General features: G+C 35.9%; 1 protein-coding gene across 4 annotated transcripts in view; it reads right to left on the bottom strand.

The window, feature by feature from the left end:
• MND1 (meiotic nuclear divisions 1) overlaps positions 1–14258 on the bottom strand; it is a 64289-nt gene that overhangs the window by 8788 nt on the left and 41243 nt on the right. For 3 of the 4 annotated variants that reach the window (XM_077770950.1, XM_077770952.1, XM_077770951.1), the window contains exons 5-7: positions 12785–12859; positions 9681–9795; positions 293–337 (exon numbers count right to left, since the gene is read on the bottom strand). In XM_077770950.1, the coding sequence (XP_077627076.1) occupies positions 293–337; positions 9681–9795; positions 12785–12859 (235 nt within the window). The remainder of the gene's footprint in view (positions 1–292; positions 338–9680; positions 9796–12784; positions 12860–14258) is intronic. The other variant, XM_077770953.1, reaches the window with a different exon arrangement.

Raw genomic sequence — 14258 nt, 5'->3', positions numbered from 1 at the left:
GGAAGGTTAAGTGATTAGCCTACGTGGCTTATCTAGGAATAATTACACAAAAGTTAAACTTCAAGCAATCATTGGTTTTACAAAAATATGGTGTACTTTACAAAATGATTCATAATAAGATTTAAAAAAATAACTTTAAGTAGCCCAAATGATTTAATGTATAAAAATAATATATACATTTCTGAAGATGTCTTTTCTTGAACAGAACTAGCTACAATTACTTCTGCATTTCATATCATAGTAAGTATGAAAAAGTTTAACAATAGCTTATTGGTGCCATTATAATACATACCAGTCCATCTGTTAGCGGCTTCTTTGGCTACTTGATTTGCTTGACCTGAAAAAGAGTATATATATGAATAATCATGTTCATCTATTCAAAGATTCTTTTTTTTTTTTTTACATGAACAAAAGGTTATACAAATAAAACTATATGTAAAAACCTCAAATCGAGACTGAATCCGAAACAAGCTCCAGGTATCTTGATACACAAAAGTTGTTAATTTTGATGAAGTCAAATTGATCTATTTTTTTTCTTTGGTTGTTTGAGTTTTGGTGTCCTGTCCAAGAATCTGTGGCCTAATCCAAGAATAGAAGAGATATATACTTATGTTTGCCACTAAAAGTTTTATAGTTTCTTACACTTAGGTCTTTGATCTGTTAGAGTTAGTTTTTATATATGGTCTGAGATGGGAGTCCAGGTTGATTCATTTACATGTAGATAACCAGTTGTGCCTAACACCATTAGTTGAAAACACTATTCTTTCCTGATTGAATGGTCTTGGCATCCTTGTTAAAAAATCAGTTGAGTTTAGGGGCACCTGGGTAGCTTAGTCAGTTAAATGTCCAACTTCGGCTCAGGTCATGATCTCACTGTTCATTGAGTTTGGGCGCCACATGGGGCTCTATGCTGACAGCTCAGAGACTGGAGCCTGCTTCCAATTCTGTCTCCCTCTCTCTCTGCCCCTTCCCTGCTCATGCTGTCTCTGTCTCAAAAAGAAGTCAACATAAAAAAAAAAATTAAAAATCAGTTAGGTTTACTTCTGGACTCTCAATTCTGTTAACCTCTCATCACTCAGTATGTCTAATTTTTTTTTTCTAAGTAATCTCTACACCCAACATGGAGCTTGAACTCACAACTCCAAGATCAAGAGTCACATACTCTACTGACTGAGTCAGCCAGATGCTCCTGTATGTCTATTTCCTATACTAACACCATACTCTCTTGATTATTGTAGCTCTTTGTAAAAAGTTTTGAAGCTGGGAAATTTGAATCTTTCAACTTTGTTGTTCTCTTTCAAGATATTTTTTGGTTATTCTGGGTCCTCTGCATTTTCATACGAATTTTATGATCAACTTATCAATTTCTACAAAAAGGTAGTTAGAATTTTGATAGGTTTTATACTGAATCTGTAGATTTGAGGAGTATTTCCATCTTAACAATATTAAGTCTTTCTGTAAATACAGAATGTCTATTTATACAGGTCTTTAGTTTCATCCAATGTTTTGTACTTTTCAGGACAAATATTTCACTTCCTTGACTAATTCTATTCCCAAGTACTTCATTCATTTGGGTGCTATTGTAAATGCATTTTTAAAATTTTATTTTTAGATAGTTCATTGTTAGTATTTAAGATACATATGATTTTTGCATATTGATTTCTGTATCCTACAGCCTGCTGACCTCACTTACTATTCAACATGGATGCTTTTATTTCTCTTTTTTGCCTAATTAGGCTGGCTTGAACTCTCAGTACAATGTTGAATAGAAGTGGTCAGAAAGGTCATTCTTGGAGAAGGCATGCAGCCTCTGACCATTCAACAGGATGTTAGCTGCAGATGTGTTGTCCTTTTTAAATGAGGAAGTTCACTTCTATTCCTAGTCTGTTGAGTTTGTTTAATGAAAGGGTGGTGGATTTTGCCAATTTTTTTTGGTCTATTAAGACAATCATGCTGTTACTGTCACAAATTACATTGTATATTTTGTGCCCAACAAAATAGGCTTACCATTATTGTGTATGCAGCTGTATTTTATTTATTTTTAAATGTTTTATTTATTTCTAGGAGAGAGAGAGAGAGAGAGAGAGACAGCGTGAGCAGGGGAGGGTCAGAGAGAGGGAGTCACAGACTGAAACAGGCTCCAGGCTCTGAGCTGGCAGTCAGCACAGAGCCCGACGCGGGGCTCGAACCCACGAACCGTGAGATCATGACCTAAGCGAAAGCTGGACGCTCAACCGACTAAGCCACCCAGGCGCCCCAATGCAGCTGTATTTTAAATAAAATAGAAGAACCATAAGGAGATACAAACAAAAATACATACATGCTGTCTTCTATATTTACCTATTAAGTAATCTGTACCAGCATTTCTTATGTTACTGTGTATTGTCCTTTCAATTCAATGAGAAAGTCTTCCATATTTTGTTAGGACAGGTCTGCTAATGACAAACTCTCTCAGTTGTTGTTTACCTGGGAATGTCTTACTTTTCCTTCATTTTTGAAGGAAAATATTTCTGGGTATAGACTTCTTGGTTGGCAGTTATTTTCCCCCTAAATCACTTTGAATATGTCATCCCAATGCCTTTGGCCTCTATGCTTTCCAATAAGAAACAAGTTGTTAATCTGATTGAAGGTTGCTTGTATATGATGAATCACCTCCTCCTCGTTGCTTTCCAAGTTTCTCCATCATTAAAAAAAAAAAAAAAAATTCTCTATCATTTGACAATTTGAGTACGATGAGTCTATGCATGCATCTTTTTGAGGGTGCCCTAAATTGGAGTTTAAGGTTTTTTTGATGTATAGATTAATGTTTTTCATCAAATTTGAGATGTTTTCAGCTCTTATATTTTCAAATATTCTTTGAGCTCCATTCTCTCCCCTCTCCTTCTAGGACCTACATTATTTTTATGTTGGCACTCTTAATGCCATGACACAGGTCTCTTGAGACTCCAATAATGTTGCTTCATTCTTTTTTTTTCTGTTCCTCAGACTGAATTATCTCAACTGAACTATCTCCAAGTCATTGATTCTTTCTTCTGCCTGCTCAAATTGTCTATTAATCAATCCCCTGAGTGAAATTTTTGTTTCAGTTATTGTAGTTTTCAATTCCAGCATTTCATTTGATTCCTTTTTAATAATTTCTACATCTTTGCTGATATTCTCTATTCAGTGAGGTATCATTCTCAGACTTCCCTTTAGTTCTTGAGGTATGTTTTCTTTAGCTCTTTTAACATATTTAAAAACAGCTGACTGAAAGTCTGTGTCTGGCAGCCCAACATCACGTATGTTTCAGTGCATAAACCATATTTTCTTTGTAGATCTTGCAGGGTTTTTTTGTTGTTGAAAATTGGGACATTTTAAATAACATAATGTGGCAACTCTGGAAATCAGATACTTCCTCCCTTCACAGGGTTGTTGTTTGGGTACTTGTTGTTATTGTCTGTTTAGTGATTTGTCTGAACAAATTCTGTAAAGTCTATATTCTTTATGATATGAGGCCACTGAAGTCTCACTTACTAGGCAGTTAGTAATTGAACACAGATTTCCTTAAACACCTAGACTAAAACTCCAGGTCTTTGCTGAGCAGCTCTGTGTGTGTGTTGGGGGAGGTTTCAACACTCAGCTAGGCAACTTACAACCCTGCCTTAGCTTTCAGTTCCTGCATGCCCTGAGTGCCAATGTCTTCTAGAGGTGGGAGATGAGGAACTTCCCAGGACTTTCCTGGGAATGTGCACAGCCCTATGCATATGGCCTTCTTGTTTTCCAAAAATACGGTGCTTTTTAAGGCACCTATAACATGTCTTGCAGCCTCTCCTTTTAAGCTCTTTGATTAGTCTACTGTTTGCCTTAACTATTATTCATCAGCTCAAACAGCTGTGGGGTTAAAACTCTTGTCTGTAGCTGTTTTAGACAAATGCCCCCCAGAAAAAGGCTGTTGGCACTGGGCATACTACAAGCCAGATCAAATAAAGATAATTCTTCATATTGGTGGCTTTCAGAGAACCATCAAAGATGTCAAATAGTGACAACTTGGGAAAATGAAGATCTTAAAGAGCTCCAGCTCCAATTTACTCCCTCTGATACGAGGAATGCAGGGCTCTTATTTTTCAAGGTTACTGCTGAGCTACAGAGTAGTGGTTAAGAATAGGGCAACTTAAAATAGCCTAAAGCTTATTATTCTTGCTGAGATTCAGTCATTTTTCTTGAATAGGCAAATCTTTGGTTATTTTCTAGAATTCTGGAAAAGGTGTGACAGTTTCTGCCAGCTTTCCTGGAAGGATAAATTTTCAGAGATCCTTACTCCATCATTTTCACTGTCATCCCGGCATTTTCAAAAATATTTCTTAAGTACCTCTAAGATTTACTTTCAAGTATTTTTGTAGGAATTCAATTTTTACTACAACTTATTTTATCTGTTCTCACTTTAGTAATGGTCAGATAGCTAAAATTGAATTTTATTTTTCATACATTATGGCTTTTACTTCTCACTTCTTAGATATCTGCAACTAATCCTGTCAATAATTAACGTAGATACCAATAAGCATCTAACATGATGAAATATAAATATTTCCTGCAAGAATTATTGAGAAATAAGTAAAAGATAAGTCATGTCTACATGAACATAAAAATTAGTTATTATCAACAGAAAAACTGTTTCAAAATAAACTATGACAGACTTAGAGATTAGTCTAGGTTGTAATATGGGTGCTACAGCTACATTATTAAGAACCAAATCTTATTAAAATCAATTTATGAAACTCATAATCCTTTAATCCAGTATAATCTTTTCTGCAATAACATGATAGCCAAAATCCTACGAAACCTCTCATTATCAAAAACCATGTTTTAAAAGCAATAATCTCTTTGGGGAAAGGAAATAATCTCATTTGGGGGAATAGAGGTTAAAATCCAAAAAAAATTCTTTAGATTTAGTAATGAGATTACTACCACTTACTACTTAAATGTTTAAATTTCTTAAATCTTGAGTTTATAGTTTACATCAAATTTGAAAAAAAATAGCCTTTACTTCTTCTGATATTTATTTCTTCAGGTATTTTTCAGGCTTGGACACACACACACACACACACACACACACACACCACCCGATGACCCCAGCATACACTCCTTTTGGAACTTTGATTACACATGTATTAGGTCACTTGAAATTGTCCTACATTTTAGGGATTTCATGCTATTTGCATGAAAAAATTTATTTTTCCTCTCTGAGTTTCATTTTGGATACTTTCTACAGCTAGTCTTCAAATACATGAATCCTTTCTCTGAAAAGTTTAATCTGCTATGAATCCAACCCAATATATTTCTCATTTCAGACACTGTAGTGTTCAACTCCAGAACTTTTATATCTTCCATGTTTGTTTGTTTGTTTTTTTAATGTTTATTTTTGAGAGAGAGAAAATGAACTAGCAGATAAGGGGCAAAGAGAGAGGAAGACACAGAATCCAAAGTAGGCTCTGGGTTCTGAGCTGTCAGTACATAGGGGTAGAACACATGAACCTTGAGATCATAACCTGAGCCAAAGTTGGATGCCCAACCAACTGAGCCATATAGTTGCCCCTATATCTTCCATATTTCTACTTAACTTTTGGAACATATACAATACATTTGTATTAGCTTTTAATGTTATGGTCTTCTGATTCTACTATCTGTATCAGCTCTGGGTGAGTTTTGATTGAAGGATAATTCTTTTCATTAAGAGTCATGTTGGGGCGCCTGGGTGGCTTAGTCGGTTAAGCGTCCGACTTTCGCTTACATGATCTCACGGTTCGTGGGTTCGAGCCCCGCGTCGGGCTCTGTGCTGACTGCCAACTCAGAGCCTGGAGCCTATTTCAGAGTCTGTGTCTCCCTCTCTCTCTGACTCTCCCCTGCTCACGCTGTCTCTCTCTCTCTCCTAGAAATAAATAAAAATATTTAAAAAAAAAGAAAAAGAGTCATGTCTTGCTACTTCTTTGCATGCCTGGTAATCTTTCATTAAATGCTAGACACTATGAATTTTATTTTGTTGGGTGCTGGGTTTGTTTGTGTTCCTGTAAATATTCTTTAGCTTTGTTCTGGGATGCATTTAAGTGACTTTGCAATAGTTTGATGCTTTTGAGGTTTGCTGTTACGATTTGTTAGATGAGAGGAGAACAAAGCTCAGTCTAGGACTAATTAGTCCTTGTCAGTGAGGCAAGACGTTCTTGAATGCTCTACCCAATGTTCTGTGAATTATGCATTTTTCCAATCTGCCTGGTGAGAATAGGCACTACTCTTGGTCCTGTGTGAGTGCCAGGCACTGTTCCTTCTAATTCTTTGAAACTGTTGTTTCCCCAGCTTTGGGTAGTTTCCTCACATGCATGCACTAAATACTTGAGGGGAACCCTCTGTAGATTCCCAGGGTTCTCTTTCTGTGTAATTTCTCCTCTCTAGAAGGCCATCCTGTGAACTCTAGCCACACTGTGGCTGGTCTCTCTGATTCTCAGTTCCATCTACAGGGCTCTGCCTAGGTTCTCCTTCCTTGTGCCACAGCCCGGAAACTCACTAAAATAAACTAACACAATTTTAAGACCTAATTTGTTTCCTTTCTTTAAGAAGCATCATCCTTTATTGTCGGATATCAAGTATCTTAAGAACCTATTTGATATATTTTTTTGTGTGTTTTTTTTTTGGTGTGAGCATAAATTCAGTCTGTTACTACTCTATCTTGCCTACCAGTCGAAGTGCCACATCTGAATAAAATTTTGTTATCTGTTTTGAATTTTAAAAGCAGAGGAATTGGACACTCTCTTAATGCATTTTATAAAGATAGATGATATTTTTAATGTTGTAAAATGAAAATAATACAAAGCCAGGAAGGACCCTTATCCTCTTACCCCTACTAAGATCAGAAATGTACAATGTAAAAATGTCAAAAATTAATACACATGTAATCGATTCACCATTACAAAATTCTACAGGATCCAAATGTGGATCCATCTTCGGTGACTATATAATTAAATACAAAAAGATAATCTGGGTCTGACGTTGGTGAAGAATGGTAAAGTCTCTTAAGTCACTGTAAACCAGAAAACATTTTCTTCTCATGCACTTAGACCTCATAGCCTGCATAATACTCATTCACACTGACATGTTTTCCTTATGTTGAGAAATAAATCACCAAACAGAAGGGTTAACATGGAGAACAGAATTCAGGCAACCAGCATAAACTACAATTATACCTTCCTCCTCAACTCTGCTATTCTACTCTTTAGAAATTTCATCAACCTTTATATACCTTGAAACTTCTTCCATCAAATTTCATCACCTTTCTAAGAGGTGAGGCAATTGCCAAAACTGCTGCTTGATTCAGAGGTACAAGGAATGGCAACAGCTGAAATTACATGCCTGAAACAAAGTTTTCCCAATGCATGAATTGGTCAGGCACAGTTCTCTGTCCTTGTGGATTTCCTGCAGCCCACGATGAGCCCCTGGTACAGGATCACCATCAGTACAGGTCAGAGTAGGTTTGTAGGACTAAGTAGGTTTTAGCCATTCCTGAGTGGACAGAAGTAATCAAAATTATGAAAAAGATTATAAAAATAGGAGGTCACAAGCAGAAGTGATGTCAGGCAGGTCATCTGCCCAGGGAAAGAGCAATGGCAATATAATGGGGACCACAAAGTAGAAAAGCAGAAGCCTTGACTGGGCATGGGTATGAGCTGTAGGTCCTTAACAGAGGACAGAATGAAATGAGTAAGCCAAGAACCGGCACTATCAAGGAAAAGTCCCAGATTTACATAAAACTGCAGTCAGGAAGGCAGGCAGAGGGGCGCCTGGGTGGCTCAGTCGGTTAAGCGTCCGACTTCAGCTCAGGTCATGATCTCGAGGTTAGTGTGTTCGAGCCCCGCGTTGGACTCTGTGCGGACAGCTAGCTCAGAGCCTGTTTCAGATTCTGTATCTCCCTCTCTCCAACCCTCCCCTGCTCATGCTGTCTATCTGTCTCTTTCTCTCTCAGAAATAAAACATAAAAATAAAAAAATTAAAAGGAAGGAAGGGAGAGCCAAGTAAGAGAACTAAGTGAAGGATCATATTTGATAACTGTGAAAACAGAATTTTCATGATGACCTGCTATAGGGTACAGACATGCTGATCCTAAAACTAAACCACCTGAAGGCATTCAATCTGGGTAAGAAAACTGTTCTCAAAGCTCTCTTTCTTGAGAAGCTGCTCAAGACACACATTTGATGTCCTCTTTAACAAGCAGTATATATTTCCTTTTAAAGATGAATCATGAGCAGGACTAGCTTTCTCACAGTAACCTGCTACACTGCTTTGAGGTGCTCGTGTTCATGGAGGGTCATTTGATAATTAGTTAAAACTTTGAAACTGATTAAAGTGGTTAATTTTGTAGATTTGGTTAGCACTTTATTTTGTATATGATGATAAATGAAATCAATCTGTGGGCAACACTAAAGAGCTAATATGTCTCTCTAAATTACCTGATTTATAGAAAATGGCTGGCTGGAGGGGGCGGGTGAGTTCTTCCACCTCTACTTCTCTCTGAAAATCACCCTGGGTAATCAGCTGAACCAGGGCCAATACATATAATCATGTAGGCTGTGGACTACTGTGCGTAATTAATGCCTCCTGGGGTTGTGCAAAACAGGGATCTGTCTCTAAAATTAAATTTAACTTTAGAGTACACTAACTGAACTGCTTAAATACTTTTTAATTGCAAGGAATACCATCAAGGAAAGCTTAACTGTAATCAAATTACTCTCACGCTAATTTTATTTATTTATTGGTTTATTTACTTATTTATTTAGAAAGTGGGAGGAACAGAGGGAGAGGGCGAGAGAAGGGAAAAGAAGAAGAGAGAGGGAGAGGGGCAGAGGGGGAGGGGGGAGTGAGGGAGGGAGGTAGGGAGGGAGAGGGAGAGGGAGAATCTTAAGTGACCTGAGCTGAAATCAAGAGTCAGATGCTCAATGGACTGAGCCACCAAGGTGCGCCTCAAGTTAATTTTAAAGTACCAAATACTTTCAATTCCTCTCAAAGCCTTCAATCACATACTGTTAGTTTTTTCTAAAGTTTCACTTGGTGAAGTTCCCTAAATGAAAAGACAGGCTAAGACAGAAAAATGTGAAGAAATTTATAGATATTTTCCCAGACAATTATATGCAGTGCCCTTATAATATACTCTTTCACTTCCTCAAATATTGAAATTTGTATCTTTATATAAATATAGAAAAATTATTTAAAATAAAGCTTTGGAGATTGGTTTTAAAAATAGAGGAAGACATCATTGGTATATTTAAAAGGCAAGTCAATGCAGAGACTGATTTTTTATAACTTGCAAACGCATATTTTTGGTAATGTCTTTCCTAGAAGATAATGGGGGATTTCGTTCTCAAGTCACTGTACGTGAGGCCAACTTAACTCCTCTGACTCTTCAGTTTCCTAAGCTTATATTTTATATCTTTATCTTTCTTAACCTCTCTTCCTTACCCTTGAAATGCTTTCAATTTCAAAGTTGTCACTTTAAAATGCTTTAATGTTAAGATTCTTTAATGGAAATATTAATGCAATATTAATACTATTATTGGCTCGATTTTCTCATTATACATGGACAACGGTTACCAGGCAACTAGAAGTATAAAGCCTCTTTCATTAGAAAAGTTAAAAACCTTCAAAATATGTTATAAACTTACGTATTTCTTCCACAACTTGTGGATCACATTCTCTGTATTTTTCTACTTCTGCCTTTAGCTGTTCCCTTTGGTCTTGAAGTGAAGAAAGCTCTTTCACTAGCATGGTTCGCTCTTCCTGCGTTCAAAATAGTTTTATGTACAATTAAGACAAGTAAAAATGCCATGTGTTTTGAGGTTATACACTTTATAAACATTTTCATTTTATTTCTCATAACTAATGTGTACTAGGCTTCGGACGTTATATATACACATACCTATATTCACAGTATAAGAACAAACTCAATTCTCATTTTTCTCTGAAATCTCAAACATCTTCCATATATTGTGATTAATTTAATGGGATTGACTATGTGGAATCGACCACTCAAACAGATGAAAGGTCACTGATTATGTATGAACTTAAAGATGACTATGTCATCATATGTTAGGAAAAAGATAGTGCCTCTTAGATGGTTTTGCAAGATTGTATCTATATACAGAAGTAATATCTTACAGCAACATCATTATACAATTCTCCTTAAAAGTGTGGTAGACAATTTTTCAACCTTTAAAGATGATTAACCTTGAAAAATATTTAAAGAAGTCAGAAATAACAGAATTACTGCTGTGGTCTCCTATCACTTTCCTTTAAAGGTAAACCAGAATAAGCTTTTAGAACAACAGGATCCAATAAACACCACTTGAAATTTCACGCAAGAGTTCTCACTAACAGGGAGAAGTCACACTGCCATAGTTTTCAATTCATATGTGTGAAAGGTTATGGTACAGACTTATAGGATAAGCCTGAAGCAAAACCAAGTAGACTTCAAGCTGTCTGATGGGATTTATTAAGGTCCCTTGCTAGCTTATATTTTGGTACTTGTATTTTTTTACTTTTGCCTTTAACCATTCCCTTCCATTTTGAAGTGAAGAAAGCTCCTTTGCTAGCATTTAGTACAAGGGAATGCATACACAGGGCATCATGGTCTGACGCAGCATAATCCAACAGAACTCAACAATGACAGAAATGTTCTAGATCTGTGCTCTCCAATGCAGGAATCATTAGCCACCTCTACCTACTGAGTATGTGATATATGGCTATTGTTACTAAAAAAACTGAATTTAATTGCATATATTTTAAATTTAAATGTAAACAACTGTATATGATTACAGCATATACTAGATTAGTACAACTCAGAGGAGATTTTAAAAAATAACTGCAACAGGGGCGCCTGGGTGGCTAAGTCAGTTAAGTGTCTGACTCTTGGTTTGGCTCAGAACATGATGTCATGAGTTCAATTTGTGATCTAGGGAGTTCAAGCCCCATGTTGGGCTCTGTGCTGGCAGCACAGAGCCTGCTTGGGATTCCTTCTCTGTCCCCCTCCCCCGCCCTTCCTGTGCTCTCTCTCTCAAAATAAATAAACATGAAAAAAATAACTACAACATAAGATAATTATTATTTGCCATCCACACCCAAATTATACATGCTCCACAATGAGAAATGAGAGAAGCAGCAATGTGGGGAAGGGCCTGTGAGGAGCAGTGACAGTTCTGCAGACAGCCCAGCCTGGCAGACATCACAGACTGTTACTAGCACTGAGATACCTGCCAAGCTACTTAACTTTTTTGTGCCTTTAATTACTCAAATTAAAAACAGAGATACTAATAGTGGCTACTTCCTTGCACTGTGGGCAGGATTCAATAAATATAAAATGCACTGGGACAGTACTTGCCTGGCTCACAGTTAGCAGATTATAAATGTTAGCTATCTCTTCATCATCATTATCATCGTCAGCAGCAGCAGCAGCAGCAACAGCATGGATAATACCTAGTAAACTGTGGCTACGTGTTTCTAAAAAATCCTGATTGGTGTGCACACGATGAACACGAGTTCATCATTCTCAGAAGCCTTTCTAAATTACTACAGTCTTCCGAGAGCTGCAGGCACCAGCTAGGTTTTCTCCTAGTTGCAATAGATTCAGTGGGCTGGGTAACATGCAGCAGAAATTTTGGGGCATGGGTATGTTATCATTAGTCGAAGGTGCTTCTATAATTTATTGCCAATGTTTAAGAAAAAAAAGGGATCAAATAAAGAAATGGTAATTGCTCTGTCAATTAAAGAAATATATGGAAACCAACTTGATAATAAACTATTTGTAAAAAAAGTAAATAAATAAAAATAAAATTCAGGGAAATAATAGAAAAGAAAAGAAAAGAAAAGAAAAGAAAAGAAAAGAAAAGAAAAGAAAAGAAATATAACAGCTTCAGGTTATGCTAGAACTTACATTCCCTTGGATATTCTACAAAAATTACCATACTCCAATTCCTATCTGTGACTGACTATTTACATAAAAGAAGGTATGTGAAATAATTGTGAAAAGCCACTATAAACCTGTGGTATATTCTTTTCTACAATGTGACAGGTCTTCGAGGCTCTTTCACAATCAAGTGGTACAAACAGAGGCCTAGATGGAATGCTTAGTGGTGCCTGTTGATCTTTAATAGTTTTTCAAGTCATAAGTCCATACTTGAGATAAAGATGAAACTAGAAAGTAAAGTGATTGTTGAAAACCCCTAACATAATTTAGAGAACATTACACTTTTTAAAATAAAAGTGTCAGCATTCATTTAAATAATTCAAAACTATTACAAAACCCCAAGTATAACATATTGATAGTTTTCAATATGTTCTATGCCCAGATTTAAAAACATGACTGAAAATTTTACATAAGCATTTATAAAGGGCTCACCTGTACCAGGCCCTCCTCTGAGTGCTTTGCAAATATAAGCTAGTTTAATCCACACGATAACCCAAAGAGGTAGATTTTATTTCCTATTTTATAGCTAGGAAAACTGAGAACAGAGAATTTAGGAAACTTTCATTCCCAGGCCACCTGGCCCCAGAGTGTATGCTTCTATGTTATGCTGCCATATACAATATAATACAATAATAAAAAATAAATCTATACTTATAATTAGTGATTCCTGCCAGGTCCAATGTCCATGTCCTTTGCTGTACTCACCTCTCTTCTGGTAAGAATAGCATACTCCTCATAGGTAACTCTATGTTCTTATTTTTCTATTTAGAATTGATATTATTAAGGAATCTACAGACACAAACTTACCGTTTCATGTCGGCCAACTTTAGCTTTCTCAATGCTCTTCTGTAGATTTGCATGCTTTTGGTTTCCCTCAGATAACTAGAGAATTAAAACAAACAAAATGGCTTCCAATGATGAACTTGATGAACATGTATTTATAAGTCAAGAAGTCAAGATGAGATTGTTTTCAGCCCAAGTTAGTGTAACAAATAAGTCAAAAACTACACTGGGAAATAATTTCTCTAATTTGAAGAAAACTAGGTACCATGAATAGTTAGGGCAGAATGAAAACAAAACAAAACAAACAATGCTGAAAAATATTTCCTCTCATCCAATCAGAAAAATCAGTAACATGCTTTCAATCTTTTCTTCAATCTTTATTTATCAGGTCCTCTAACTCCATGCCAAGGAACTTGAGGTATATTATTAGTTAAAAATTGAATTTTAAGTGACGAATCACTAAATTCTACTCCTGAAACCAAAACTATACGTTAGCTAACACAAATTTAAATTAAAAAAATGAATTTGAAAATTAAAAAAAAATGTTTTATATACATTCTTTCTTCAAATTTCATTTCACTTCTGCCTCAAGTGAAATAAAACACTCTAGACTTCCTTACAGATTTGTAGTATTATGGTCTATCCCATTGACAGAGTAAAAAATGAATGCCTCACTTATTATTCTTAAATCAGGTACATTATGAGGCATTACATACTTGATATACTAAGTTCTTCAAGAAGAAAAAATTTATTAGCCTTTTGCAGATTTTAAGCATGTTTTACATACCTTAAAAGTGATCAGTTCAAGTACTGTACTACTGTACACTTGCTTAGAAAGTGACAAGTTATATGCAGAAGTGGATTAAATAATACCAGCAATTAAAGAGACCATAAATATAGACTATTCATTAGCATATGGCTGGACCTACATCAAATAAGGACTGGTTAACCTCAAAATTTTATTAATCTTTGTCTCAATTTTATTAATCTCACCTGGGCCTATGACTAAATAATCACAGGATATTCCCAATACTAAATTCACCACCACATCTTCTGCTAGTTAGAAATTTCAGACTCATATGATTAAGAGCCTTGTTAAAAACTATTCCACTCCTCTCTCACTCTTGAGTTACAAACATTTAGAAAATAATTAACAATTGGATGAATTTCTTCAGGCTGATTATAAGAAGCTGACCTTTCACAATATGACCTAGTTGTATGTAGAGGGTGAATAATATTTATTATATGTCATAGATTAAAAATCACAAACAGTATTTCCAAAAAGTTAGTGGCTTTAACCTGGCTTTAGGAAATCTTCCATTTCTCAATATGCATAAGGGAAACCTTGTCAGTTTTCCTTTAATGGCTCTCTAGTCACTGATTCTAATCCACAGCATGGACAAAATCCATCTGTGATGCCAAGAAGACACCACCACCAAACCAGTTATACCGCTTCTGTGAGTAATTATCTTCTGAAGTTAAAAAAAAAAAAAAAAAA

The sequence above is a fragment of the Crocuta crocuta genome, unplaced genomic scaffold, assembly GCF_008692635.1.
Source record: "Crocuta crocuta isolate KB4526 unplaced genomic scaffold, BGI_CrCroc_1.0 scaffold166, whole genome shotgun sequence".
NCBI lineage: Eukaryota > Metazoa > Chordata > Mammalia > Carnivora > Hyaenidae > Crocuta > Crocuta crocuta.
This window is presented reverse-complemented; position numbering and strand designations above follow the sequence as displayed.